This window comes from Fusarium odoratissimum (genome assembly GCF_000260195.1).
Source record: "Fusarium odoratissimum NRRL 54006 unplaced genomic scaffold supercont1.7, whole genome shotgun sequence".
Lineage (NCBI taxonomy): Eukaryota > Fungi > Ascomycota > Sordariomycetes > Hypocreales > Nectriaceae > Fusarium > Fusarium odoratissimum.
The window spans coordinates 893,360-919,656 of record NW_022158693.1 but is presented as its reverse complement, the minus strand read 5'-3'; the positions used below and the strand labels follow the sequence as shown (position 1 = coordinate 919,656).

General features: G+C 49.9%; 11 protein-coding genes and 1 non-coding gene across 14 annotated transcripts; 2 read left to right on the top strand and 10 right to left on the bottom strand.

Moving 5' to 3' along the window:
• The first annotated feature begins 1,251 nt into the window (after positions 1–1,251).
• On the top strand, positions 1,252–2,159 carry FOIG_05597 (uncharacterized protein). Its single transcript, XM_031204283.1, has 3 exons — positions 1,252–1,448; positions 1,506–1,952; positions 2,007–2,159. The coding sequence occupies exons 2-3, from the start codon at positions 1,770–1,772 to the stop codon at positions 2,148–2,150; spliced, it is 327 nt and encodes a 108-aa protein (XP_031066112.1). The 5' UTR covers positions 1,252–1,448; positions 1,506–1,769; the 3' UTR covers positions 2,151–2,159.
• Positions 2,160–2,835: 676 nt separating this feature from the next.
• Positions 2,836–3,249, bottom strand: FOIG_05596 (uncharacterized protein; the record flags this gene model as incomplete). The annotated part of the gene is made up of 2 exons (XM_031204282.1): positions 2,836–3,140; positions 3,192–3,249. The coding sequence occupies 2 exons, from the start codon at positions 3,247–3,249 to the stop codon at positions 2,836–2,838; spliced, it is 363 nt and encodes a 120-aa protein (XP_031066111.1).
• Positions 3,250–3,889: 640 nt separating this feature from the next.
• Positions 3,890–4,228, bottom strand: FOIG_05595 (uncharacterized protein; the record flags this gene model as incomplete). Its single annotated transcript, XM_031204281.1, has 2 exons — positions 3,890–4,005; positions 4,078–4,228. The coding sequence occupies 2 exons, from the start codon at positions 4,226–4,228 to the stop codon at positions 3,890–3,892; spliced, it is 267 nt and encodes an 88-aa protein (XP_031066110.1).
• A 71-nt stretch (positions 4,229–4,299) lies between these two features.
• Positions 4,300–7,342, bottom strand: FOIG_05594 (uncharacterized protein). The gene has a single exon (XM_031204280.1). The coding sequence runs from the start codon at positions 7,194–7,196 to the stop codon at positions 4,590–4,592; it is 2,607 nt and encodes an 868-aa protein (XP_031066109.1). The 5' UTR covers positions 7,197–7,342; the 3' UTR covers positions 4,300–4,589.
• Positions 7,343–7,468: 126 nt separating this feature from the next.
• Positions 7,469–9,320, top strand: FOIG_05593 (dolichyl-phosphate mannosyltransferase polypeptide 2, regulatory subunit). Its single transcript, XM_031204279.1, has 3 exons — positions 7,469–7,603; positions 7,727–7,807; positions 7,907–9,320. Exons 1-3 carry the CDS (start codon positions 7,601–7,603, stop codon positions 8,090–8,092), a joined length of 270 nt encoding a protein of 89 aa, XP_031066108.1. The 5' UTR covers positions 7,469–7,600; the 3' UTR covers positions 8,093–9,320.
• Positions 8,203–12,747, bottom strand: FOIG_05592 (uncharacterized protein). Of its 2 annotated transcripts, XM_031204278.1 has the most exons (3): positions 12,170–12,747; positions 11,930–12,011; positions 8,203–11,852 (listed from the first exon to the last, which is right to left on the bottom strand). In XM_031204278.1, exons 1-3 carry the CDS (start codon positions 12,174–12,176, stop codon positions 8,552–8,554), a joined length of 3,390 nt encoding a protein of 1,129 aa, XP_031066107.1. In that variant the 5' UTR covers positions 12,177–12,747; the 3' UTR covers positions 8,203–8,551. The 2 variants fall into 2 exon arrangements, with proteins under 2 accessions (XP_031066107.1, XP_031066106.1); XM_031204277.1 differs by having other exon boundaries at positions 11,930–12,747.
• Positions 12,748–13,571: 824 nt separating this feature from the next.
• On the bottom strand, positions 13,572–14,780 carry FOIG_05591 (uncharacterized protein). Its single transcript, XM_031204276.1, has 2 exons — positions 14,382–14,780; positions 13,572–14,317 (listed from the first exon to the last, which is right to left on the bottom strand). The coding sequence occupies exons 1-2, from the start codon at positions 14,575–14,577 to the stop codon at positions 14,067–14,069; spliced, it is 447 nt and encodes a 148-aa protein (XP_031066105.1). The 5' UTR covers positions 14,578–14,780; the 3' UTR covers positions 13,572–14,066.
• Positions 14,781–15,804: 1,024 nt separating this feature from the next.
• Positions 15,805–15,886, bottom strand: FOIG_05590. Its single transcript has one exon. It is a non-coding gene; the product is annotated as a tRNA-Gly (tRNA).
• Position 15,887: 1 nt separating this feature from the next.
• FOIG_05589 (uncharacterized protein) lies at positions 15,888–19,042 on the bottom strand. The gene is made up of 2 exons (XM_031204275.1): positions 16,362–19,042; positions 15,888–16,274 (listed from the first exon to the last, which is right to left on the bottom strand). The coding sequence occupies exons 1-2, from the start codon at positions 18,891–18,893 to the stop codon at positions 16,131–16,133; spliced, it is 2,676 nt and encodes an 891-aa protein (XP_031066104.1). The 5' UTR covers positions 18,894–19,042; the 3' UTR covers positions 15,888–16,130.
• A 592-nt stretch (positions 19,043–19,634) lies between these two features.
• FOIG_05588 (uncharacterized protein) lies at positions 19,635–20,616 on the bottom strand. Its single transcript, XM_031204274.1, has 3 exons — positions 20,245–20,616; positions 20,045–20,194; positions 19,635–19,997 (listed from the first exon to the last, which is right to left on the bottom strand). The coding sequence occupies exons 1-3, from the start codon at positions 20,463–20,465 to the stop codon at positions 19,865–19,867; spliced, it is 504 nt and encodes a 167-aa protein (XP_031066103.1). The 5' UTR covers positions 20,466–20,616; the 3' UTR covers positions 19,635–19,864.
• A 1,164-nt stretch (positions 20,617–21,780) lies between these two features.
• On the bottom strand, positions 21,781–23,612 carry FOIG_05587 (uncharacterized protein). Its single transcript, XM_031204273.1, has 3 exons — positions 22,984–23,612; positions 22,852–22,933; positions 21,781–22,793 (listed from the first exon to the last, which is right to left on the bottom strand). Exons 1-3 carry the CDS (start codon positions 23,250–23,252, stop codon positions 22,122–22,124), a joined length of 1,023 nt encoding a protein of 340 aa, XP_031066102.1. The 5' UTR covers positions 23,253–23,612; the 3' UTR covers positions 21,781–22,121.
• A 160-nt stretch (positions 23,613–23,772) lies between these two features.
• Positions 23,773–26,195, bottom strand: FOIG_05586 (uncharacterized protein). 2 transcript variants are annotated; one of them, XM_031204271.1, is made up of 3 exons: positions 25,963–26,195; positions 25,258–25,811; positions 23,773–25,140 (listed from the first exon to the last, which is right to left on the bottom strand). In XM_031204271.1, the coding sequence occupies exons 1-3, from the start codon at positions 25,975–25,977 to the stop codon at positions 24,357–24,359; spliced, it is 1,353 nt and encodes a 450-aa protein (XP_031066100.1). In that variant the 5' UTR covers positions 25,978–26,195; the 3' UTR covers positions 23,773–24,356. The 2 variants fall into 2 exon arrangements, with proteins under 2 accessions (XP_031066100.1, XP_031066101.1); XM_031204272.1 differs by having other exon boundaries at positions 25,258–26,195.
• Between the last annotated feature and the right edge of the window lie 102 nt (positions 26,196–26,297).

Sequence of the window (26,297 nt, the reverse complement as noted above, 5' to 3'; positions counted from 1 at the left end):
CCTGGCCGCCTGCGGCGTTTGCCCGTTGCATGTGTGACCATTTCTGTGAGATAATTGCCGCGGGAGTCGTCGTGAGTGCTAGTGGTATTGCAGCCAAGCTCTAGGGCCAGGGTGATGGAGACAACACCGGAGATCAGGGTGAAAATGGTGGCACCCACGAGGGAAACAATGCAGAGGAGATGGTTTTCAAGAAGAAGAAACCTGAGGTGACGGACCAGGGGGCAAGTCTACGTCGGACCAGTGAACGATATTGGTCACAAACTTTGTATATCGGATGATTGGTAGTTTGATAGCACGACAGCGGATGATTCTCATCTCCAATAAGGACAAACGAGGCCATTTTCTAGCACCATGATCCCAAATTTTCCTGCCGTATCTAACCAGAATCCGAACAAATATGCTACTATGCATGTCTTTGTGCCTGCTTGAAGCACAGGGGCGAAGGTTGGCGATTCTGGCTTGCCGCCGTGTATAATATTACTGTGGTATTTACCTTGATTGGCATTATCAATGCGCGTATATTGGACTTGTCTCGATAATAACCGTTCTATTAGTAGTTAGGATGCTTGATGTTTCAGGCAGACTGTAAGATGGCAGTGTTGCAGAACACTCGAGCATTAACGACAACAGGGTGCACAATCACAAGTTCCAGCATTAGTAAAAGAATCTCAGTTGACTCTATTCTGACATTAATACGTATTTAATGTCTTGCCTGGGTATGTAAAGAACGTCAGGTGTTGCTAGGCGTGATTGCTAGTACTGTGGTGATGTTGGAGTTCATCTCGCCGGAGGCTAGCAATAGGACGCTCCCGGCTGTCTTGATACATTCTTTGATTTTATGTGTCCTTGTGCAATTTACATGTTTCCCTAAGATTTTGGTTGTGAAATAGAGTCCCTGTATTCTTTACGTTTCGTGCTAATTGCGCAGGTTATCTGAAAGCTGTGCATCAACGAACAACCCCTATCCTTCGTTGATCAAGGCCGTGTGCACTTTTAAAGTAAAGATCTTGTAGGCAGCTGGAGCCTTTTTGAAGCCTTTTAGACGGTTAGTGTCATCCGATTCACTACGAGAAACTGTGCCTTGTTGCCAGCCCGCTTGTCACTGAATCACTGTCACACTCTGCCTGCCACTGTTACACCCCGTGCCCTGCCTTGTTCAATGTGCCCTAATCTCAGCACTGTTTCCTCTTTTTATTTTGATCCTCAACCTCTCCCTCCTCTTTTGTCCTCTTCTTCTCTCCAACAGGTAGCCACATATCAACAACACAACAACACACATCACAAGCCAAATATACCTACCTGAAATATCCAGCATGTCAACGTCATAGGGTGACCAGCAAAAGGGTGTCGCTTCCTTGTCGCCCGAGGACGACAACAAGCCCAATGGTGAGGGTGAGGGTGAAGTCCCGCAGAGTCGGGTCGACAACGAGCTGAAGCGATTTCGCCAGGTAAGATCTCACCGGCCAGCATCTCGGCAATGTCACCGTACCAACTATATATTTCAGCTCAAAGACGACCTCTTCCGGCCTGTTCCTGTAGTCAAGAAGGAGCCCAAGGCTCCCAGGCAGCGTCGTAAGTTCACGCGGCTGTGCCCTGAATCTCGCAACGACGGGGATTGCTAGCAGGGTGAATCTTGTAAACTTTTCCACTTCGTCCCCTGGGAACTTCCTGGCAAGCAGTTTACAGACTATCCCGTGGACCTGTTTTTCGCCAACTTCAAAGAGTTTGACTATCAACGCACCAAACCCTGTTTCGATGAGTTCTATCGCATGTGTGATCACTTCGGCTGGCCTGATGAGGAAGCCACTGAGCCCTGGCACAACTTCCGCGTTTCAGTCATCCAGGAGTTCAACTACGTCGTTGGTGAGGATAAGGACAATCTTCTGCACTGTCAGAATATGTTCAGCCTCATCGGCTTGCCCAAACCAACTTCTCTTCACGAAGCACGCACAGTTAGTGAAGCTCGTCCCGCAGCCATTTGCAATGGAAAACTGACCAGATACCAGACCATGCGAGTAACTCATGTCAACCTTGTGGACTTGGTTGAATCACCTCGAACCCGCCAACCAGTCGAGCACTTCAAGACTGTTCAAGATCTTAGCCACTACAGCGTCTACGAAGACAAGATCTTTCCCAAAGAGGAGGCGTAGAACGGTGGTCTTTTGGCGCTGGTGCTTCGTGAGATTCTCGGTGCGCGATCCGGCCGGGCTCGGCGAGCGAGGAAGTGAGCTGAATGGTGTCTATTTTGCATCTTGAATCGTGTTGCGCCATCACCTGCCACGACTATTGTTATTCTTTCTTTAGAGGAAGCCATCTACTTCTTCTGGCCAACGCCTGAAATCATCAACCAGCTTCTTGGCTTGAGCCACATCTTCTTCAACATTCTTTTTCTTCTTCTCTTTGGCGCAAGCCACCAATCCTCTTCCCCGGTTTCTGGAAGATTAAGAAACCCTGAGAAGCTTGTGGTTTTACAGCCCAAAAGGAGGCATCAAATCAACGACTGTCACCTTCACATGGTAATCTGGGTCAGTAGCAGAGAATGCTGTCTCTGTGAGCCTAAGACCAGCCATGTACATTACATTCGGATACAACATCTACGGAGGGTTTCAGTTCGATGGTGATTAATTGAAAACTTGTAAGGGACAATGTGGAGCCGAACTCGTTAGCGACCAGAGTTATTGCTCTGTGTAAGCACACGGCCAATGATTTCGTTCAGTTTTAATCAACTTTTATTTCCGTACAGTCTACCAGTCCGTATTCCTTTTGATGATATTTAAGCTGAGTAGACCTTGTGATCTCTGTAGTATGCTCTAACTGTCTTTTCTCCCATGTCTCCTAAGAGTCGACTCCCCGCTCCTCACACTTCGTAAGAGCTTCTTTCATTCTCCTGTCAAGCTCATTGTAACGCATCTTCACAAGAACTCGAACTTCCTCAGCCTGAAGATTAACACAAGATATACAGTGCCATTCTTGGTCACAACAGATGCCGTATTTGCGGTGCAAGCGATCATGGGCACTGAACTTGCCTCGGCCGTGATAAAAGACCTCCGGTTGATGCTCCAAGTAGTCCTCAGGGGCGTTATTTGTTTGCTGAAGCTCTGGGAGGGCCGTCTGGATAATCTGACCAAAGAATGATGCGCCTAGCTATAGTCAGTACAAGATTTCAGATGGATCTATAATAGGCGATCTACCTCCCATAACAGTAAAGAGTACGGTAGCAAAAATATAGCCCCAGGCTTCTCGCGACATCTGAATTGGTGATTTCCAATCAGAAGGAAACTTATGATGAGAGCGGTAACGCAGATGATGGTGAGCACCATGATGTAGGTTTGAGAGTGTGTTGTCGATACTAAGCAGTTAATGTTCCTACAAGGAGAATAAATAATGGCACGCAGAATCAATGGCTTATGTCATTACCTCACATCACTCATTGCAGTACAAACAAAGAACGACTTTTAGTTTTGTTCGCTATAGAATTTCCTTTGTTAGGTGGCTGCCACCAACGTGTAAGGTCCTCACCAAATAAAGTCATAAAACATGAGCTATCGGCTTGTTGCAGATTCTAGGTAATAAAACGTCGACGTCGGAGCATCATCAGATCTAACAACACTGGCAGGCTTGAAGAACATTACGGTCAGATCAGGGTACCTTACGAATCGTAAGGATTCAAGAAGTCTTGACTTGTGTATCTCTCTGATGTTTGGGTAACTTGAGGATAATACCTTCTATTCTCCTCATATCTTCGGCCTAGATGTTCAGATATGCAAATGTATTTTACCAGAAATATGTCTACTTCTTCAATATACCCAAGGCACGAAAAAGACAAAACTCCTTTTAGTTGAGCATGGTCAGCATGCATCTATCATATCCCCATACCCCATTCCCCAACTTAACTCTCAAATGGATTCATATTCTCGACGCTCGAATACTCCATATTCAAGACTGTTGAGAGTCTAGTCGCGAGCATAGTCACGTCAATTTCCAGCTTTTCCAAACCAGCGCTTCCTAAATACAAGTTAGCCGTTCTGTTGCCTTCTGTTGCCTTCTGTTGCCCAAAAACATGCTTGATAGACATACCAACGCCAATCGCGACGCTTCCAAGAGCCATAGTTCCGATACGAGCTTTAGTGTTTCTCGTCTTTGAGCCCATCATGATGATACCGATGCCGAACCTAGTTACGTTGTTGCTAGCCTTGGGCGGTTCCTGGGATCCTGAGGGAGTTTCCATACTGATGAAGGTGACGATTTTACCGGATGGAGAGGTTAGGAGAAGCGGGATAGCTGAAGATCTGAGATACGTTTCTAGAGGTCAACAGTATTTATATTCATAGAAAAGTCACTATTTCTTCAACCAGGGGCCTCCCCTTTATAAAGCACGAGACTATTCACTTTGTCATGATGCATCCAACAAAGAACATGAAATTCACCGTTGAAGAAATCCCAAGAACAATGATGCTGGGCCTCAAAAGCTTACAATTTTGGTAGTCCCGCTGATGATGCAACCCCTTAACCTGGTCTTCTAATTATAAGTAACCCTTATCTTCATTATTTCCAGCTCCTTATTCTCCACATCGTCTTTCTCCATCCCTTCAACTTCCCCTTCGTCCTCGCTTCATCGGTGGCGGTGACCGAGAAACACTATCGCTATAACGTCTCCTCTTTGGCGGCACAGGGCTCAAAGACTTCTTTGCTCCACGGCGCGGGGGGCTAGGTGACCGCGAGTATGAGGCTTGGCGACCATTGCGCGCAGGTGGGGGCGATACGCTGTCTGGTCTGGCCCTTCTTGGAGGTGGGGATCGCGAATCGTATGAAGGTGAGCGACTGAATTGCTTGCCAGTATCTCGCGGTCCATCACTGACAGAAGAGCTGTTACGCCGATGTGAGGCTGGACCGGCATTTCCGCGCGGTCGGCCTCGTCGAGGTGGGCTGCCCGAGTATGACCTCTCCCGTTTTCTCACAGGAGAAGGAGATCGGCTCTGGGAATCATATGAGCGGCTTCGCCCATCTCGAGCTGGAGGTAGCGGCGATCGTCCTTCCGAAGCGAAGGAATCCTTGCGTCCACGTGCTTGACGTGGAGGCGTGCGGGAACGACTTCGAGATGAGTATGAAGTACTGCGAACCCGACCCTTGCCGTTTCGTGGGGCAGGGGATCGTGAGCGGCTCTCACTATCGTAACGACGTCCTCGTCGGGGAGGGCTGGCAGAGCGAGACTCGCTGCGTCCCCTTCCTCGTGCAGATACAGATCCTGAGAATGACCTTGATCGCGACGAACTGTATGAACGTCCCCGGCTTCTTCGATCAGGAGACCGAGAAAGAGATCTTCCTCGGTCAGCGACCTTACGTGGTGTTCGCGATCTAGATCGAGATCGCGAGTAAGAAGGGCCTGTGTACGACGAATAGCTTGAAACTGAATCAGAGTCTGAATCAGCCGCAGGGGGTGCAGGTAAAGCAGGTTTGGGCATGTTCTGTAGGTAGGTTCGCATCTCTTCTGTGAGAGCACCCATACCAATACTTGTAAAGTAGTTGATGGAGAATCTGATATTGCGGGGGTTGTCCTTGGGGAAGAGGCCTTCCAGGTTGGGGCGCAGGGTTTCGTCTGTCATACGTGCCCTCAACTTGGGCATACCCGTTTCCTCTGCGATGAACTGAAACAGGATCTTGATAAAGATACGGCTACTGGATGTGGTCTCGTCCTCGTTCAAGTGAATGACAGATAGACAGTGCCAGCCCAGGGCGTCTGAAGCAAACATATGACCAAATAGCATCGCAATATTGCGCAATTTGTTGTTCTCGTATCGATGGATAGTGTCGTAGTACTTGGCAAAAGCCTGCTCAAACAGGTCGCACCACAGTCGGTTGATCTTGGCGAAGCGCTCACCAATCATGCCAAAGAACTTGGTGTACGTCTTTTCTTGTGAACAGCACTCCACGATCATGGAGGGAAGTTCTGGTTCCTGACCGGCAGGGAGGTTGATCTTCATGAGCTTGTGGACAGCTTCCTCAGGATCGGCACTAGACATGATAGTGAGATAGATAGTTCTTCGTAAGTTGACCAGATCGGCATTAGACTGGTCCTTGATCTCCATGGCTTTCGTCTTCTCGTCCTCCTCGTCTTCGGACGAACTCTCGTATTCATCCTCGTCATCCTCGTCGTCGCTACCTTCGCCTAGGATCTCAGCCTTCAGCTTCTTGTACGCCTCTTCGTGCTCCTCCCACTCCGGGTCGAATTTGAAAATGTTGAGTCCATCTTGCACATCGATTTCACCCTCCAGCTCGATACGATGTGTGATCTGATCCTCCTCTTCAACCAAATCCAATTCCTCCTTGACAGCTGGGTTGTCCTTGAATTTGTCCTTGCGCACCTGGAACAACACTTCGATCATGTACTGTGTTCGCTTGTCGATATCGGCTTCGTGCAGAATGTTTCGGAATTGGTCAAAAACAGCCATGGCAATAGACGGCTGCATCTCCTCCAGATATTGTCCAACCTCTCGGCAGAAACCAACCGCAATCTCAACACTGTCGTCGGTCGGCTTATGAAGCAGGAGAAGAAGAATCTGACCGGCGAGCATTTCATGTTGAACCTGCTGGTTGATGAGATGCGCCAGGAAGGTAGTCGAGGAAAGGCAGACAGCCTTGTCGTTTCGCTTGAATCCCTTTCGGAACTGCATAACCAAACGACGAATCAGGAGCTCGCCGACCTGGGGTAGCTTGGTGTTGACGATAGCAGCCATGGCGGCATAAATCGGTGTGAACGGTAAACTGGCAGCCTGGGCCTTCATGATCGATCGACAAAACAAACCGCGACCTCGGATCAAATTCTCTCCAAAAAGCTCGGGAACGATGAACTTGATGTTCGCAGTGTTGACCTTGTTGATCAGACCATTGATACTCTTCTTGAGCGCCTCCCATGCCATGCGCTGATACTCCTTGCTCGTCTTATCCGTGATCTGGGCCTGGAGCGCGCGCAGTCGAGCGGGTGGAATATATGTACCGCCGGATCGCATTGTGAGAAGCTTCTCGTACTCTGCCTTTGCAGCCGCTTGTTTCTCCTCTTCGGTTCGCACAGGCGCAGCTTCTCGTTTTTGCTTGGGAGAGGCTGATCGCTGGTCTCTCGCAGGACGATATGAATCGCCATCACGCTTGTCGCTGCGATCGCGGTCCCGACGCGGGAGATCGACCTCGGCGGAAGCCATCGTCAGAAAATTACACTCGCAGTTGCAGTCGCGATCGATTTATTCTACCGTGTCGATTACTGCGTCCTGAATTTCGATGGCGTGGGGGCGAGAGAGTGAAAGTCCTTGCGAATCGAGAAAGATGTCGTTGCTAGCTTCGTCGCGCGCGAAGTAATGTCGAGTTTGAAAAAAGATATGCAGCCACATTTGGAGCTCCGAGATCATGTGGCTGTGCAATTGTGGCGCCCCACCTTTAGTCGTCACGTCCCCTGAAGCTTGTCCCTAAAGCCAACTGGACTTTTTGACGGCAACCATTTCACCACCAAAAGATACTGCCACGACACTCCTTTATTTCTACTTCTCGGTCTCAATCTTCATCTCTGCTCAACAAAGACTACGCTCGCTCGCTTTGCGCATCTTTGACAATGGTAAGCAGCTACACCTATCATGGCCTGATTTACACGCTGTCCCCTTTACGCGCTTCAGACCGGGGCATCGTGGCAGCCCCTCGTGGTGCTTCAACTTTACTAACATAATAATTCTTGTTACAGTTGGACAAAATCGTCGGTCTCGCCATGCTCGTGGCCGCTTCCGTCGTCTTCACCTACTACACCATCTGGACTCTTCTCATGGTAAGATGCCCCTCATTTCTCAGCTCGATGCGACTATACACCCCTACCTATGTACACCAGCTTAGGTATTGAACACATTGTCAACTAACAATTGGTTAGCCCTTTGTCGACGACGATCACCCTCTCCAGAACTTCTTCCCCCCTCGCGTTTGGGCCATTCGCATCCCCGTTATTATCATCCTCCTCGGTTCCGCTGTTGTTGGCTCATTCCTCGGCATGGTTATGATTCGGAGCAACCAGAAGAAGGCTGCAAAGGCCAAGGCTGCCGCTAAGAAGGCCAACTAGGAAGGCCAACTAGACGACGACATGTCGATTATATACTTGTAATCATTCAGTGTCTTTTAATGGCGTTGTTTCGCCCAAGACCTAATCACACTATGGGACTTTGGAGTCTCAGGCCAATGTCTTGATGCAGAAGAGATGAACACTACAGGAAATGGGTATCTAATCTTTTTCTATTTATAATAAGGTATTATGACCTGCTAAACGACCGTGCTAAAGAGTGTTTCTTCCGTACAAGCAAAATGCCCACATATCAGAATCAAACTCCAACATACCGGACCAAGAGTTGGTTTGAGCGTAACTAATCATGCTTCACAACACGAAAAGATACAAACTTTGCTCCATATCGCCAAACAGCTTAAGCAATGACTTGCCATTCCAGCCTCGTATGCATATAATCAAAGCAAAGCCAAGGACCTAGACGCCAACCTCAAGCGCACGTTGTCTGTCTGAGAGTTCTTCTCACACTCTCTGATCTGCAAAGTCAAGGACTTCACAGTCATCCTCAAAAAAGCCATCCTCACCTTGACTTCCACCTTGCGCTCCACGTCGTCTCCTTGTAGTCACCACGATCTGCTCCTGGTCGCCATACTGCATCACGCGCTCCATCGCTGAAGGGGGCAATGCAATATGGTCTTCGGGGCCGTCGTACTCCTCCTCAGCAACTGTTGGCAAGCCTAAATCCAGTCGAACCACTGGAATATCCTGACCAAAAGCCCAAGCCGTTGTGTTTGAGAATTCTTTAGATGAATTTGGTTCCATGGGTTGCCCCTTCTTCTTCTTTTTCTTGGAAGTAGTGTTTTCGTCTAGACTTGTCTCGGCTAGTATAGCTGAGACAACTTCGAGCTGATCAGCTGTTCCTCTCCGGTACTCGCAGAGAGTTACTCGTCGATCCGTGTGGAAAGGTTGATAGGGTGCACTAGACTCTATCTCAGCTTGAGGGATTGACGATTCCATAGTCTGATCTGTTGCCGCAACACGAGGTCGGGGGTTCAGCGTCAGCGTGTTTCCTGCATCCATATCACGGTCCGAAAGGTCGAGGATTTCATCCTGAGCTCCCAGGTCAACCATCTGTCGTACAGCTGGAGCAACCAAGTCGCTGGGTAGAATCGGCACATTGTAATCGTGATACCTGCTAGCCCGTGTCACTCGCCTGCCAGCCTGTACGCTAGATCGACGAGTTCGACAGGAGAAACCTCGTACCAGACCGTTGCCAACCACAAAGAGTCCTTGATGTTTTCTGCTTTTGACCCAGGTCACGCAGGATGCCGAAGGAAGGCCTGAGCTAAGCGGCAAGGACACTCGGTTTTCGCCAGTATGCCGAAGCTGGTTAATGGCGGTTCCTGTCTTGCCAAGTGAACTGCTGATACTAGCAGCGATCACTCGCCCGCCCATAGCCGCTGAGTCTTTTAGGCTGTTGCCAGTCACGTTTTGTACGTTACCACTGCTGCGACGAGGTCGTGAGACAAAGGGTTTCGCAGCTTGATAGGCTGCACCAAAAGCTCCAGTAGCTAAAGAAACAGCCGTGTTCGGCTGCTCTGGTGTTGCGGTGCCACTTTCCTGGACAGCTTGGCGACGGCGAGGTGCAGGCCACATAAACGCACTTGAGGGCATATCAAGTAGATGAACAGTGCCGCGCTCGGTCACCATAGCTAACCGCTCCCCCTGCGATTGCGTCCAAGCGACATCGACAATGCGTGCGACAGTCATTCGTGAAAACTGTGCAATTTGACGGACCTGAGGTCCTGTGCTTGCATTTGGCGTGACAGTGGTCTGGAGAGGGGATGATCGTGTATGTTGAATACGGAACAGATCCCAGACTGTTTGCACATCGCCTTTGTTGCTGGCAGTGAACAGGGATAAAGATGATGGCGAAAATGAAAGAAAACTGCAGCCCAAAGGCGGCGAGAACGTAGTAATCGGATGAATTGTAGATGAATTAGTGAGCGACTCTGCATCAACAATCGACACAAGCCCTGGGTCTTTCGCTCCAACCGGGCCAGCAGGACCATGAGTTGGAGGGAAGTTGATTGGGTCGCCACGAGGAGATCGAGTACCAGCCCAGTTCTGAGGAGGTGAGCGCGCTTGTTGAGTTTGCGTTTGGGGGTTTGACGACTTGTTCCAGTATGAATTCCAAGCTTGCAGGCCTTGCTGTCCAACCCACTTAGCGCCTTGAATAAGTTCCTGGGTCGTCTCTCGCATGATCTTATTAACGACACTATCGGAAATAGGAAGATCTACAGATGCAGAAGACGAAGGAAACTGCGGCGGCGTCACAGTGGCGAGTCCAGGTGCTTTGCCAAGAATAGGAAGTGGCACGTGAGCTCTCAACGAGACTTGTGACGAAGGCGTCGCAGGACAGTAAGCTATCCATCGTCCACTGACCGCGAGAATCGGTGTTTGCGGATTTGAGCGTGGTGGTGCGGTCGAAGACTGTGTCTTATCAGCCTCCTCTGGCACCTCACCTCGGATGCTTTGCTGGAGTCTGGTCCAGATCTTTCCGACACATGTAAAAACATGGCCATTTTGATCTTCCAATAATTGCAAGTAGATCCAGCATTCGCCAGTAACGCCTGAGCAAACTGCAAGTGTACCCGAGTCCGCTCGAATCGTGAAAGAGCCGCTGGGTGAAGGAGGTCTGAAGATTGGGTTCGTGACGGAGATTTCAGGGTTGATCGGGATCTTTGGCGCTTGCAGTAACACATCAACGAGTTGGTTGGTCCTGAGTGAGTACACCTCTACGGACGTTTGATATGAGTCGATGGTCTGTCGCCCTTGGAAGCCATCCTGGTGGGTGAAGACGGATCGAGGGCTTGCTGCCCCATCAAGCCTGGGGCTTGGTCCCTCGCCCTGTACAGAGCCAGGTACAGCTGAGGGTAGAACTGGTCCATGCAATACCACCGCCACAAGAGGGAACAGAGCTTTATTACTGTTGCCAAGCGTCCAAGGAAGGATCTTGGCATGGTGAACGCCTCCTCGTAGTCCCTTTAGACTCGCAACAGGCTCAAGACCTCTCTTACCCACAGCGTACACATCCAAACCACCTTCATACCCCGCGATGACGACGTTGCTTGGACCAGATGGGAAATCGGGGCATTCGGGTAGCTTGTCGAAGCCAAAGAAATAGCCTCGTTCGCCGGCTTTCATGCCCGAGTTGTTAGTCATGTTGAGGTCGATATCTGGTACACCATAGAAGTGTGGCTGGGGTTGATGAGGCAGAGGCGGATAGTTTCCCATCCTCGAGCCTTGGAATGGGGAGTTGACCGAACTGCGTCGGTAGGGGACACTCGGAGGTGGTGTTTCTGGAGATTGATATTGGGCGTCCATCTGGAAACTCAAAGGACGTCGGCTGTGGTTTGGTGGGGATAGAGATGAAGGCGAGGGACTCATGAAATGGCGCTGTACGGGCCATCCTTGTTGCAGTCGACCTGAGTCCTCATAAGAAGACGGTTGGGTAGGAGGTGAATCGCCCATGATACTGATCAAGTTTCCTGGAGAGCCGGCCATGCCGTTCCTCATCCATTCATTGTTCATACTCGGTGCTGTGCTCGCGGAAGCTGGAGTTGTGGACAAAGCAGCCAGCATAGGGGAGACAGCAGGGTTGACATTGTCAGGGCCAGAAGAAGGCTTAATCTCGGGCGTGTCGACGGGGGGCGTGGAAGCGACCGAAGTAGATGAGCTCTTATTATCTCCGCTACTGCTGATATTTGTATTCACGTTATCCTTGTTGGTGTTGGCGTTACCGTTATTGACAGTGACAGTGCTATGTGACTGCGGTCAGCTAGGTACTTAAAGTGGTCCATGATAGCCCAGAGGAGTCATGCGGACAGGGAGGCTCACGCGAATTTACCAGCTGTTTGCTTTGTCACGGCCGCGGCGATGCCGCCATTTTCTCTGGCATGTTTCCTCTCCTTCTTAGAAGCTGTCGAGAGGGTCATGGTCAGCTCTCCTGTTTGTTAAAGAGGAGCGCGGTTGCGCAAGCAGTTCGGGTTTGGGGATCCCAGTGCCAGTGGCTGATAGGTCATACATAGATGGAGGGGTATTAAGGTGGGAATAGAGTTCCAGTAGAGAGGCACTTACAAGGCATATGCAGATTTGGACAAGTGTCGGAGCAGTTTCCTACCCCTAAAACTAAAACGCTACGCTCGCGTTTCTGCAGAGCGCGTTTGTTATAAAAGAGGCGTCAAGTCGATTCTCTTGCAGTCGAGGTGACGCCGGCACTTGTCTAGATTCGAAGTCTGTGTTCCTATGTATTTCGCTTCGCTCGCACAGATCGGGGGTCGATTCGCAGTAGCTACTATCGGATATGGGAGGCGAAGGAGAGAAAATGCAGATCAATATCGGTCAGAGCGAGTTAAGTTGAGTTGAGTTATTATCGTGAAAGAACGGCGAAGTGCTCGAGATTGTTGGGTTAGCGGCGTAGACCAGCTCGTCGCGTCTATCAAGTTGAGTTAAGTCGATGCAATATAGGACAGATGCAGATGCAGATGAGAAAGGGAAAGATCGTTATAGAGTTGGAAACCAAGGAAATATTCAGACGCTTTGTTGAAGTTTGTATCGTATAGTCATTCACAGTTGTAAGTGAAGGAAGGAAGCTCAAAGGACTGATGGGAGCTGGCCGAAGAGTCACTCTCTGATAGATCCCATCCCATCCAACCCATCCATGTGTGAGGCCTAGATTCACACCTCTGTTCCAATGTGGCGTGGGGTGTAATAGAGGGGTCGGATGGCCTAGGGAGGGCAGTAGGCAGTAAGGCAGTGGAGGCTGGTAGTGGACATCACCACCACATGCACTGTAAGCGATAAGATAGTGGCCCTTCTAGAGAAGGGTTGATAAGACGCCCCCTTCGACCCTCCACTTCCACCTCCACTTTCACCCGAACATCGTCTTGACGGGCACATCAATGGCATTGGCGGATCTGCCACTACCCACGCCTCGGCCTGTCAGGAACCAAACCAAACAGCCCGCATTTCTAGCTCAACCGGAAGATCAAAGGTTTCTTTTTCGTACCGGGCAACTAGATAGGGAGGCATGATTGACACATCCAGTACACGCGGTTATAGCGCGCAAGCGCATACATAGTTCGCGATTCTGTTGACCTCAATCGTTTCTGGATAAATGACGAGAACAAATCTTTAATGGAACAAGGTCCATCCGGTCTGCGCGGGGTTGAGTTCATGCGCTGGCCAGAGAGTGAATGGGAGGGTACAAATCCGGAGGTTACAGCGCCTCAGTTACACCTTGAATCGGTTTTCGATTCGATACCTTGCCTTGTCATCCACCATCATAACAGGTTTAACAGGCTTCCATGATACTGGACAGTATACTCGGCTATCTTGAAAAGGTCGCAACGATGACGACTGAATCTTCGATCTTATGCAGTCCTTATTGTCTCGATACCTGTCATCATTCATCCATTCCTCTCATGGATGGTTCAATAAATCGTGCCCCATCCATCCGACCCAGCTAAGCCACATGATTCTACGCCGTGATCATGGGTCAGGTGAGCTATGCCATTTACGCCATCAGCATGGCCGTACCTCTCTAATCACCAGGGGGCGACACGCTGATATCCCAGATTTAGCACTCAAAGCAAGGGACCGTGAACCTTGGCTTAGCTCAGGAAACGCTGCGCTGCTACAGTGAGGATTAGATTGGCACCTGAATGGCCTCTTGGGTGTGTCGTTAGTATTTCTATCCTTGGCTCTCCCTGACAGAGCTCCCATCAATCAGCGTGTGTTGATCCCAGCTTTACCATTCGACAACGGTATTCTTCGGCATTTGTCGATTCTACTCCGCAAAAGTCAACATCTCCCACGAGCCTTTGATGACGTATCCGGTTGGGTGAAGCTGTTTACAGTTGCTCTCTGAGCGACCTGCTTGACATTGAATAACTAAAGGCTATGCATAAATTCATTTTTGCTTGCTTTTTTTTTTTTTTTTGGTTGGTTCCGTCATCTTTGTAGGACATTATTTTCACAGCAGATGTCCATCAGTCTGCAGCCAGACGCGGTATTGGCTAAACTTCCACTGCCCATCAACCTTCCTGACGACTGCATGTGCCGACCAAGCAGCCTCTTTGAGCCGTCCATCTGTCGTGGTAACGCTGACTTCTCCCAGAATCATGCACTCATTTGAGTCGGAGAATCGCCCGGGGAAGACTTTGAGAACCGTGTGTTTGCGCTCTTTGATGTGCTTCCACATCCGACTTCGGAATTCGACCAGATCTATGGTCCTTATCAGCTCAATGTCCCCAACAGAATGAAGGTGGTGATGAAAGCATCGAAATACCTTTTGAGCCGCGCGCCTTGTCAGCGCCAATCTGCACGCTTGCGTCTTCCGTGAAAGAGTCTACCCAACGCTGATTCTCTTCAGGGTTGTCCGAGATGCGATAGAAGTCAATCGCAAATTGTTGAAGTTCTTTGTCCTGCCATTCGTCATGGGTAGCATAGAGTGGCACGTAGTTCTCGGGGACGTTCTGAGCCATGGTGAGTATGCTTGTGATCGCTGTTTCTGAAGTTCGGCAAGGAACAATTGAAGAAAATTCTTTGAGCGAGGATCAAGGATGAGAAAGCTGCTCTTTCATGATTTCTTAACTTAGGGAGATATATGGAGAGCATGATGCAATTGTTCTCCATCTGAGTGGATCGTCATGACTTAGTATCAAACTTTGTTTCGGAAACTTGCCGTACAAGCTTCTCTCCAATTCTTTCTGGAAGGAAACGAGGTTGTTCTTTCTGTCCTTCTTCGGAGATTTTTCGACCACCTAAGGTAGGTACACCCTATGTAAAAAAGAGTGAGGTTGAGATATCATGTATGTTACGCCAGCAAATGCGGATATATGACAGCACCAACGCACGATCAAAAATAGCCTCTTAAAGATTGTATCTTATCAAGCAGAGATTTATCTCAATGATGGGTTTGGTTAATGCCACGTTGTAATCCCAAAATTGGGTAGTTAATGTAAATAGTGTTTATCTACTTGTTCCTCATATTTGCTAGCCCTTGGGGTTTAGATGAAACCATGGACTAATATCTCTTTCTCGTATGATAACTTTATACAACTTAGGCATGGGTTTAGGCTGATCTTTATGGCAGTCATTATGCGAGTGATAATAATTTACTCACAGTTATCCATGGACATACCTCTGTCCCATTATCACTTCAATAGACCGGCCTGTCTCTTACCACCTATGGATATAAGGTTAGGGTCCATACCTAGTCATAGCTACCCTACACCGGTCCGAGAAAGAGAACAGATCAGTTAGGTAGTTGCTTGTCGCAACACCAGACGGTGAAGGTTCAGATCGAATTGGCACTGAATTGACTATACATTACCATCATTACTGTTAAACCTTGGGCGCAATTGACTCAAATGGTGGTCCTTTGGCATGACTGATATTCACAAACCACACGTAATTGCAGCCCCAACGGAGAATGGAGCAGCTTGTTAGAACACGTCATTGCGTTCCTTCTTTCTTCCTTTGAACCTTCCCAATCAAGGAATACTGCACAAGTCTGTAGATTAAGGAAAGAGCTGCTTCCTGTTAAGTAAGATACTTTTCAACTTGAAGATATGGTTTTAAAGCAGGCACTCTGAACCCAAATTGCCATCTGTGCTGCTACAACCTTCAACCAAAACACCAAGATCCAACATCGCGATATCGACCAAAAGAGATTCGAGAGCTCACGAGAGCAAAAGAAAACGTTTCAATGCGTAATCTGGGAATCGAACCCAGGGCTCCCCGACGCTGCTCGAATGGCAACGGAGAATTTTACCACTAAACCAATTACGCTTTGTTAAAGAAACAGAGTGATATTAAGTCCTATGGAGCCTGCGTACAGAGCATTGACGAGAAAACCGTCCTTTGCCTATGTCTGTTATCGACGGCTACATTCAAGCATGATTCTACATAAACACCAGGGTATTATCTCCGAGAGCTCAAAAGGAGCCCAAAAACATTGAAATCCGTCCTCCATCGTACGCCATCCACACTGGTTCTTATGGACCCCAGGACCCCCCGTTGCCATCACGACTGCCTACTTCTTGACACCACGGGCGCTGACCTCGCCCTTCTCACCAATGTTGAGCTTAATTCGGCACTCAGGACAGTACCACTTAGTCGTTCGGGCAGGTACCTCTTCGAGGCCGACACATTCGAGGTGAAACCATTCCTGCTTACACTGCTGGTTTGTCAGTTTTATGTCTGTTTGCTTCTTGCGTGCCGTTGAGGAAGAAAGGTAGGTATTTGAGGCGGTAGAGTCGCTTACGTAGTCGGCATTTTCGCAAGCAATCATTGTGCCAAAGCTGACTCTGTTACAGAGACAATACTTCGGCTCGTCTGGGTCAATCGGGTTCCCGTCATCGTCAACATCCTCCAGCTCGACCTCGACAGACCCCTTGTCCTTCTTCGCGCGAGCCTTCTTCTTCGGTGGCGCCTTTCGTTTACCCACAGCGCTGTTACCGCCGCTTTTGGTGGTGCTAACAATTCCAGGAGCAGGCCGCTTGGTTCGCTTCGGTGGTCGAGGCTCAGGAGCAGGTGTGTTGCGAGCGGTGCTCGCTCGTCGTGGCCGATCCGCAGCTAACGAAGGCTGCGGCTCTTGACTCGCAGCTTTACCTCGAGAGCTGGGCCGGCGTATGGCAAGACCTTCGGGGCCAGGAGTCAATCTAGGAGTAGGCGCTCGAGAAGGAACTTGTTTGTTTACTGTCTTACTTGCTGCTTCGGGAGCAAGTTGAGAGAGCGACGGTGGAGGAGGGGGAGGGGGGGATGTTGGGGGAGCAAGAGCAATTTGTACATGTTGGAGCTGAGGTGCCGGGGATGAGTTCTGCTCAGTTTTGAGAGGCTCGTCTTCAGATATCTCCGGAATCGTCGGGATCACTTGAGGCGGCGGTAATTCTGCTTGCTGTTGTGCCTGCTGTGTTCGCTTTGCTGCCTCACCTCGGGTCTCTCTTTTACTATTCTCTCTCACTGGAGGCAGCACAGGAGTCACAGACTTTCTGGTTTCTGTCAATGGTAGGGGAACTGGAGTCTGTTGAGGAGGGGGTTTGGAAGGTCCTGTAGCAGACGCTGTAGCAGGACTTGGTGTTGGAGACTTTACCGATCCTCTTGTGGTCCTGCCAGGGATAGGTATGGGAACGGGCGTTTGTGCGTGTTGCGCCGCTGGCAGACCGCCGGGCGCTGTAGGAGCGGATAATGCCTGCTCAGGACTTGGGCCCTTATTCAAAGTAAGCTGAGGAGGCGGTGGGACTGGCGTCTCGGTTTTGGCTCGCTTGGCCTGGGGCCGTAGGGACTGGCTTTCCGTCTTTTCAGCACTCTCGTTGCTGTTGTTGGGTTCCTCCGGCTCCGGCTCCCTTTTTCGTTTGGTCGACCGCGATGCAGCTCGGGTTTTTGCGGGCTTTGGAGTCTCTTTGGGGGTCTCAGACGTTGGCGTCTTTGGAGTTCCTTGGTTTCCATTGTTGTTGCTGTTGTTATTGATTCCGTTCCCGAGAAACAACTTTGCAGCTTCGTTCATTTTCCTTGCAGCTTCGTTCATCTTCCTTGCAGATTCCTCTGCTTCCTCTGCTGCCATCTTTGCAAGATCTCTATCCCTCTTTAATTTCTTGGCCTCGTTTAGTTTCATGCCCCTGTTGCTGGTCGGGACCTCTTCAGCCTCGAGTACCTCGACACTCATGGCACCGGCCGGAAGTTGTTTCTCCCCAGATTCGGAGTCTACAACCGGCTTGGGGACTGGGGGTTCGAAGGATTCTCCTTCATCTTCAGCCTTTTTTCTGGCCTCATGATATGCATCAGGACCACGTCCTAGAGCTTTGAGCTCGCGAGCGATCATGGTCTCGCTGGGAGTCCATGTTGCATTCTTCTTCATACGTTTCCGCAACTTGGCCAATTCATATTGAGTGAGCTGTAGCCATGGGGCATCAGGACTGCCCACAACTGCATCTTCAGGCGGAGGCTGAAGCAGAGCGGCGTTGTTAGCGGCAGCCGCTTGGCTCAGAGCTGGCGTAGCATATGTGACCGGACGAGCAAGCCGATTTGGTGTCTTGGGTGGTTTAGTAGTAACGACCTTGATTCGCGCCCCAGGAGCAGGCGTTCTTCGATTTGGCGCGGGTGTATCAGAGTCTTCATCTGAGCTTACTTCGCTTTCGTCGGTGTAAGAGTCATAGTCAAGATCGTACGGCGCCTGTATTTCGCCGGGTACAATAATTCTAGGAACTTGTGGACGCCGAGGCTTCTGGCCATCACCAGCAGCTTTGTTCGGCGCCTTGCTCCTTGCTAATTGTGGCGATTTCGATTGAACAGGACTCTTGGGTTCTTCTGTTGGATAGTTGTCTCTCATCTTCCGTAGTTTGGAGAGTAAAACTTTGGCCTTGGCGTAGTGCCGATTTATGTTCTCGGACATTCTGATAGCTTCAGCATGGGCGAAGGTGCGAGAGTTGATGGCTTGCTCCAGCTGTTCAGAGATGTCTGCCCTCAGTTGAACCGGTGCCGGGCGCTCCTCTTGGGGAAGTGTTGGTAATCGGCCCCATATTGCTGTCAAATCGTGAACCTTGTGGGAAGCAGTCGCATAGGTTTGGTCGAGTTGGCCGATAAGGGTAAGGGATCGCACGATGTCGGAAGGTAGATAATCGGTGAAATCGAGAAAGTCTGTCACAGTTGTCTGGGCATCAGGATCCACGCGCGATTCCATAGATGCGAGACTGTCGATGCGCTCAAGCGAAGGCGCTTTTAGAGGTAAAGTCCGGGTCATTGGAGAGATGGCCTCCATGTTCGTGTCGCCATCGAGATCTGTTCCTTCACCCATCATCGCAGTCTGAGTTTGACGCGCCCAAAGGAGAAAAATACAAGAGCGATCGTGTGTAAAGCGCAAATCAGGACGTTATGGTGATGGATAATCTGGTGAAGCCATTTGTCGATGTGGGTTATTGCGCGTCTAGAGCTAACGCGATGGGAGCTCGTCGGCGACGTCAATAGTGGCCTTAGTGCGCTTGCCCCAAAAAGACCTAGCCCCACATGAACACCCCGCGAAGCTGACTCATCACCCTTTGGGTGCAGGTGTTGTAAGTTCGAGGTCCGGAACCCAGGTGCCTACCTACTTACGCCAGGCTGCACTGCAACTTAAGCTTCCAGCTGTTGTTGAAATGGTTCTGCGCTTTTGCGATTTGGAATTTGCGCATATGCGATCAGAAAATATGCCGTGTGATTCCAATGTCTAGCCGAAGCCCAAGGCGTCCCCGTGATCTAGTGGAACGCCTTGCCGAAGGAGTCATGATAGATAGATCATGGAACCCTCTGACGCAGCATCTCCGAGTATGCCTTGGCCTTGGAAACATGGAGTCACCTTGAAACTCGGCAACACTTGTACCGATTACCGAGAATGATTTTCAAAGATGCCTTGTATTCATGGGAGATCATTGCTTGGGCGTTGAAAGTTTTCAAGCTGAGTGGACTTCAATACTGGAATTACAAATCTCAGAGGTGACTGGTGGGGTTGCTGGTCATGTTCACGAGAAATCCGAAGGCAGTTCTTTGGCAGTCTTGCACTTGATGGCACTTTATGTTCCCTTGTAACTGTATATTCCAATCTAAATATCTTCTGTTACAATCTTGTCCTTGTGAAAGACTTTCCCCCTCTAAGATAGAACTGAATCCATGATGATCCATCCAAACGCCAAGCAAAATGACCGAAATACAGTCCCAAAGCAAACCCAAGGCACAATTCCCAATCTGGTAATACCAAACGTCCCAGTCACAATTCAATCACATCATAACACCCAGTTACCAGTCCCAGTCGGGCTCAGTCTCCCTCATCATGACAGCTCCGGCCACTTGCTCAGACTCTTCGACATAGTAGCTTGAGTCGCTTCCGATCAATGTCAAAGTTCCGTAGACAATAAGGCGTCGGCATTTCCTGTCTCTTGTTAGTTGAGTCAGGGTCATAGCTACAAGTATACCTACAATAGTCCTGTGATGCTCACGTTTCCGTAAATCTCCAAGTCCGTAGCCTCGAGTGTTCCCACGACTCGGAGCTTTCCACAGCCCTTGATCTTGTCGTTGGCAACAGTGTATCCGTTCACCAATATGTTTCCATAGGCCTTGACCTTGCCACTGTTTGTTTGTCAGTCTCAGATCACACTCAGGAGAAGGATCATACTCACTCGCATCTGATGCTTCCATTCAGACCAAGGCTTCCATAGGCGTCAACCTTCTCTCGAACGATCACATCGCCGTTCAAGCTGATGCTGCTTCCAGACTTGACGGATCCAACAACCTCAATGGGTCCGTTGAGATCGATCTCATGGTCGCTCTTGATGCTTCGAGATCTCTTGAAAGCCGGGGGGCTAGCGTAAGAGGAGGTGGTGTTGTAGTAGCTAGCCATATTCAAGACTTTCAGATCTGTTTCTTTGTTTCAGGCGTTCTCGCAGAAGATTGTAATTGTTGTTATAGTGATAGTGATTGCAAGCTATTATGCAAAGATGTGAGTGAAGATGGAGTTGTGAAATACTGTCCTTAGGAACAAGGACGTTCTTCTTATACTTCATGTTTTCAACCCGTTTGCGCAAAGAGGTTGAAACTACACATAGGCACACTGGAGCCTCAAGAGACTCACGCCCATACAAACAACCCCTTGCTATGTTAGCCCCAGCCATAAGGCATATCTTGCAGGACGATATGGGACCCTTATTACTCAAGCCAGGCACGGGACCCGTAGATGGATACCGAGATGCTGGGCACTGCAGCAAAAAGGCGTGACGCCTTATGCAGGTTGGAGCAATAGAGTAGAGGCTTATCGGGCTAGCCAATGGAGATATGCAGGTCTAGAGAAGGATGGGAGGGCTAGCAGTAGTTTGTGATTCATCTTGAACCTACCTACCTACACCGGGTGACCAAGTATCAGACTCTTGATTGGCATTTCAACTTTATTGTGATTGATTCATTCCAAGATAACCCTACTCTTCTGTCATCGCTCTTTAAATCGACATAATTGCCATATTGCCCAAGCTCATGAGTTTGGAAGAGACACTCAAGGCACTCTTTGTGGAGTCCCCAGCCTAGAAATGTCTAACAACAGGGGTGTATTCAGTCGTCCTATATCCAGGACCGAGACCAGGACCAACGCCTCATTCTGTCCCACGAACACCACCATTTCACAATCTCGACAATGAACCATGACTGACTAACTTCATTTCTTGCATTCACATGCCCAATGCGTCATAAAAGACCCAGAATTTGGGGAGCCAGCTCAGCAGGGCCTGTAAGCTTAGGACTCATTTTACTGGTGTTTGCCTTGGGAGACATATCCCCTTGAGTATACCGAATTGTCGATCAGTCCGCATCCAATTCTGCTGCCTTGATTCTCGGGCGTAGTCTAGTGTACCGTACCGTATCGCGCTGCAGGCATTTTAGCATTGAAACCCTTGTTCTCGTTAAGAATCGCCCGAGGCTGTACAGTCTCTTAGTTCCGTTAGTCTACATCGACTTGTCCCCAGTTGGATCTGCGCCTCAGCCCTATGACTGACCTTTTCTTGTTGTTAATTCGCTGATGCTGGAGTATCCCCGTTTAGAGGCGCACACCACCCTGTTTCCTTCTAGAAGACGCCAAGCCATTGCCCAGGATGCCCCATCGTTGCCTAATAAGCAGTCAAGGCACCTTGACGATATCTCGACATTCCCAGCTGCGATGAATTTGGTGTTTCATATCTGCCTAAATATCCCTTCATATGATCTGGCAAGACTATTTTAGAGACGAACTCCTAAAAATGGTATTCATACGATAGCAGAGTAACAAAAAAACCTAGTAAAATTACATAGAAAAAGCACTATAAATATCAAAAATCATGGTCACTTGACAACGAATTCAACATCGTCAAGTAACCACGCCCTGAATCCTTCTGACTCCGATCGATAAATGAAACCGGGGTATTAATCCCTCCATCTCAAATCAAGGATATTCTCGACACCCTTTCCTTGCTCCCCACCAAGTTCGTCTTTGTAAGGCTGATTATAGCCTTCTAGAATATGACGTCTCAGTCATTTAATCTCCGCCCACGAAGCCCAGGCCAATACCGCTGCAGATGGCAGCAAATGCCCAGACGCCCGCATACACGGCAGCTCCAGAGGCATCGACACGATACAAGGTCTTGGACGAGGCGAGGAACGTGTTTACTGCAGTGACAAGGGCGACGACAATTGTTCGACGAATAACAACCTTGGTCTTGACAGTGTAACCCCACACATTCCACCAAACGGTCTCCCCGAGAGATGCAGCCACGGGATCAAACTCGTTAAGCTTGTCGTCCTCCTTGGCACGTGCTGTCGTGGCGAAAGGCGCAAAGATAAAAGTGCTGGCGGCGATGCCGAACAGGGTCGTCACGGGGAGAATGGCAGCGTATGAAGCATTGTAGGCGGGCTCCAATGTCGGCACTCCTGAGTAGTTGACAACCAGAATACGAGGCAGAATGAATCGTAGCGACAGGACGAGGACAACGGTGTAGATGCCTGTTGACAGAGCGGCCGTGTACGTCTGGAGGGGAAGATCGAGAAGCTCGCGGTTGGGCAGACCTGCAGCAGCGGCAGCCGAAGGTGTATGGATAGTAGAGAGCGGGCGAAGCAGGAAGAAAGGCACAGCGATCGAGAGAACGTCAATAGCAAGAGCCGAAGCCGAAATAGTCCAGTTGAGCTCATAGAAGGTTGAGAGGAGGTAGTACTGTTCATCAGTCAGTTTTTTGCTGGCCCATATTTTGCGACGGGTGGAGTCAACTGACGTGAGGGCCGTGGGCGAGAAGATTCAGCATCGCAACATCCAGGCTGTCCAGCTTGCCATACCATCCCAATGTCAACTCAATCCTAGCATCACCATCAGTATTTCTTCCGCTTCCCAAGTTTATCTGACTCACACTCTCCATCCGGCAAGAAGCGAAACCTCTGCCCAAGTATCCTGGCTTCGGCTCAGGGCAGCAAGCTCGCCGTTGGTAAGCTCGCCCAGCAAGCTATATCCAAGCGAAGCCATCGCAAAGCTTGTCGCAACAGCGAGAGGGAACTGCGCCTGGCGGGGGACCACGTCGCGAAAGGTGCGCGGAGGTTGTTGGACCTCCCTTGGCGATGATGGAATTGTCGTCAAGGCTGTGTCATCATCGCCAGCCGCGGCGCTTCGTCGCGAAGTCATGGTTTAGGAGTTGAGACACGCCACTTGTCTAGGACAAATATATACTAGGTATGAGAGCGTCGCGATGGAGAGACAGCAGGGCGCTGATAGTTGGTGATGTTTATGTATCCGAGGTAGGTAGGTAGGTATTTCTTGTGCGTCAGGGAATATAGTGACAGCTGGAGCGATAGAGTGGGGGTGATCCAATAGATGTGACGTTGACGTCGTTCCCGTCGTCGTCAAGGGTAACTGACTTCATTTTCTCCACACTCAAAACTAAGATGACATTGGGTTAGTCGCCTAGGGGCGGCAAGAAAACTTTGGACCTTTATCCCAAGTGAGAAAAAAGACTTAGGTAAATTTAGTATATCTTCGCAGGCCATTAGACCAGTTAATTTTGGCACCGTGGCTTAACGTCAGAAGTTTTCTTGCTCCCTGGGGGTCGCTTCACCAGCCGACTAAGATGAATTTTCTTCCTCCTCAAGATGATGAGCTTCTTCTTCTTCTTCTTCTTCTTCTTTTTCAACTTAAGATCTATCATTCGCGCTTCAATCAAGTGTGGCCAAGAGAAGGAAGCTCATCGCTTTCTCCCATCTTACTATCTCCATCAACAGTCCTGTCACAGAAGAGGCTGCATCTTCTTCTGCTCCGTTGTGACTTTGAACTGCGTGATGTCTCATCACCTCTCTCATTCTTGTCAATTGATGCTTCTTCATTCCTATTCATATCTCATGGTGATTCAATGTTAGAACACGGCAATGTGATTCTCGATATTTGATTTCCATTTGATAGATAGGTATTTATTTAGGTGCCAACTCGACGCCTGTCCGGATCCTCACTTTAACCTCGTGGCGATGCAATCTCATCTAGCTCCTCAATCCCCAGATAACCTGGGCGAAGCAAAGAAGGGCCTTTCCAACTCATCGGTGCTAAAGATCCGTGGCGGAGCTTGGTCCACCTCAACCAACACGCTGTATAGGTATGTGTACATATAAATAAGAAGGAATAACGTGTATGTCCATCGACGTCATCCGATATATAATCCAACTCCAGAGCCAACATGCCCGACCCAAGAGATATACTCCGTCCCAATCGTTAACCCATTAGTGATGCATACAAAATCTTTCATTCCTCCATGCGACCAAAAACACCATCGTCATCATCTTCACTACGACCGCGCGAACGCATCTCGAAGTCGTCGTCATCCATGACCGAATCACCGCTACCGTCCATTCTGACGTCGTCGCTGGGGCGTCTCATCTCACCACGAGTGAAGCTCTCAGGCTGTCGACTTGGAAAGCTGTTGATGAAGCTTGCAGACAGAGACGCTGCCTGATCCAGGTATTGAGCTGGCAGCGGAGGAACGGGAGGGGCATCAGCAGGAACCATGGCAGGTCGGGATCCGTTGTTGCTACCAAAACTGCAGCTCAGAAGCTCAACTGCAGCAGCCAGGTCCCGATCGTCCTCGCCTGTAGCGTTACGCCCGGAAGATCCTGGGCGGTGGTCATGGCTTGGCTGGCGGTAGTGACCAAATCCTGAACCGTACGGCACACTTCCTGCTCCGAAGGAAGCAGCCGAAGCAGACTGGAAGCTTGTCGCGTATCCGCCATTGCTGCTGAAGCGCTTGTTTCGGTACGAAGTGCCGTCAACATTGACACCTTCGGCAAACGGAGGTGGGGTAGTGTCGGCAGAGCTTTGTCGCTCAGCGGGATCGGAGTACCCGGACGCAGCAGGCGAGGATGAACCAGCTTCACTCTGGAAGTCCTTGGTAGACTCAGGAGGAGTATCAGCGCTGTTTTCAACGCCGTTCATGGTAACCAGAACAGAAGCAGCCTCAAGCAGTTGAACCTGCTGGTGCTTGGAAATGAGCAGCTTTGAGGTCAAAGCCCACTCAGGTGTATGTTCCCACCTAGACACAGTCAGTGACACCGATCATGGATACGAAACGTTACACGCCAAAAACAGCTCTCATCTCAAGATAAGAGCTGCTGTGCTGGGGCAAGTCATTGGGAGGAGGGGGACCAACAAGTGCTTAGTCAAGCAACTGCTATGCTTGTAGCCTTTACCGCACTTGTCACAGCGAACCTCAACCCTGTTGCTCTTCTTGCTCTCCTTGAGAGTCTGGCCATCACTGGCACGGCGTTGACGAGCCTTCTGGAACTTGGTAGTTCCCTCATCAGCCGAGCCCTCATTCACATCGTCCTCAATGGCGCTACCATTGAGTTCTTGCTTCGTTTCGGGTATCGACTTGTGGTTCGGGAGACTAGCGGGGGGGGAGGGAAGGCTGCCGACGAGGGCAGCACGGGCAGCAGCGCTCTTGGACATCCGGCGTCCACCGTTGCCGATGGGCAAGGCGGAAGAACGCTCACTTTCCCGAAGAGCGGCGGCGATCGCGGTCACATTGGTATTCGGGTTGGTGACCGACTTGCGTCGAGTCACTCGGTGGTTGGCGTTGAGAGCACCTGTTAGCAGCGAGTGCGAGCTCGTCCGAGCGTGGGACTGACGGCCGGGCAGGGCCGACGATGTGGACGACATCGGAGAACGATTCTGAGTCAATGGCCTCGAGGACTGCTGCATTTCCTGAAACGGATGAAGGAGATCAGCAAATCTGGGCCTTGGAAGGTTGTTCTGCCATCTGGCAGGTCGTGCACAGAGAGATCATGACAGGGCAAGATCGGGGTATGAGGCAGGGCTCGGGTCGGTTTCCCTCCGAGGATTGAGGGCAGCGTACTTTGGATGAGGCCATTGCCGGCGACTTGGGATGGATGTTCAGGATTCGACCGACTTCAGTCGTGTCGATCTCGAACTATGTGTTTGGATTGGTGTTGTTAGTTACTCTTGGGCTTGAAGTTTGTAAAGTGAGGTTGTCAAGTGTCAAGTGTTGAAGAAGGAGAAGTAAAGTCCCAGAGACAAACGAGAAATAATATTTTGGGAGACCAGCCAAGGTGTGTGGCAGAAGGTGCGGGGGAGTGTATCTTGGCTCTGAATACATGGCTGTGTGATTTTATCACCTCGCTAGTACCCATTGAGGAATCACTGAACATGACCTTGGCCTTGGAAGTCTGA

What these genes read in the sequence shown, in the direction of transcription:
- FOIG_05597 (XM_031204283.1), top strand. Translation starts at nt 1,770, where the DNA reads ATGTGTGATCACTTCGGCTGGCCTGATGAGGAAGCCACTGAGCCCTGG. An exon ending in CTCTTCACGAAGCACGCACA is followed by an intron (nt 1,953 to 2,006) that starts GTTAGTGAAGCT and finishes ACCAGATACCAG; the next exon opens with ACCATGCGAGTAACTCATGT.
- FOIG_05594 (XM_031204280.1), bottom strand. Translation starts at nt 7,196, where the DNA reads ATGGCTTCCGCCGAGGTCGATCTCCCGCGTCGGGACCGCGATCGCAGC.
- FOIG_05593 (XM_031204279.1), top strand. An exon ending in CCATCTGGACTCTTCTCATG is followed by an intron (nt 7,808 to 7,906) that starts GTAAGATGCCCC and finishes ACAATTGGTTAG; the next exon opens with CCCTTTGTCGACGACGATCA.
- FOIG_05592 (XM_031204277.1), bottom strand. Translation starts at nt 12,027, where the DNA reads ATGACCCTCTCGACAGCTTCTAAGAAGGAGAGGAAACATGCCAGAGAA. An exon ending in CAAACAGCTGGTAAATTCGC is followed by an intron (nt 11,853 to 11,929) that starts GTGAGCCTCCCT and finishes GCAGTCACATAG; the next exon opens with CACTGTCACTGTCAATAACG.
- FOIG_05591 (XM_031204276.1), bottom strand. Translation starts at nt 14,577, where the DNA reads ATGGCTCAGAACGTCCCCGAGAACTACGTGCCACTCTATGCTACCCAT. An exon ending in CAAGGCGCGCGGCTCAAAAG is followed by an intron (nt 14,318 to 14,381) that starts GTATTTCGATGC and finishes TAAGGACCATAG; the next exon opens with ATCTGGTCGAATTCCGAAGT.
- FOIG_05589 (XM_031204275.1), bottom strand. Translation starts at nt 18,893, where the DNA reads ATGATGGGTGAAGGAACAGATCTCGATGGCGACACGAACATGGAGGCC. An exon ending in CTTGCGAAAATGCCGACTAC is followed by an intron (nt 16,275 to 16,361) that starts GTAAGCGACTCT and finishes ACAAACCAGCAG; the next exon opens with TGTAAGCAGGAATGGTTTCA.
- FOIG_05588 (XM_031204274.1), bottom strand. Translation starts at nt 20,465, where the DNA reads ATGGCTAGCTACTACAACACCACCTCCTCTTACGCTAGCCCCCCGGCT. An exon ending in AATGGAAGCATCAGATGCGA is followed by an intron (nt 20,195 to 20,244) that starts GTGAGTATGATC and finishes ACAAACAAACAG; the next exon opens with TGGCAAGGTCAAGGCCTATG. An exon ending in GTGAGCATCACAGGACTATT is followed by an intron (nt 19,998 to 20,044) that starts GTAGGTATACTT and finishes AACAAGAGACAG; the next exon opens with GAAATGCCGACGCCTTATTG.
- FOIG_05587 (XM_031204273.1), bottom strand. Translation starts at nt 23,252, where the DNA reads ATGACTTCGCGACGAAGCGCCGCGGCTGGCGATGATGACACAGCCTTG. An exon ending in CTTCTTGCCGGATGGAGAGT is followed by an intron (nt 22,934 to 22,983) that starts GTGAGTCAGATA and finishes TGGTGATGCTAG; the next exon opens with GATTGAGTTGACATTGGGAT. An exon ending in TTCTCGCCCACGGCCCTCAC is followed by an intron (nt 22,794 to 22,851) that starts GTCAGTTGACTC and finishes ACTGATGAACAG; the next exon opens with TACTACCTCCTCTCAACCTT.
- FOIG_05586 (XM_031204271.1), bottom strand. An exon ending in AGTTGCTTGACTAAGCACTT is followed by an intron (nt 25,141 to 25,257) that starts GTTGGTCCCCCT and finishes GACTGTGTCTAG; the next exon opens with GTGGGAACATACACCTGAGT.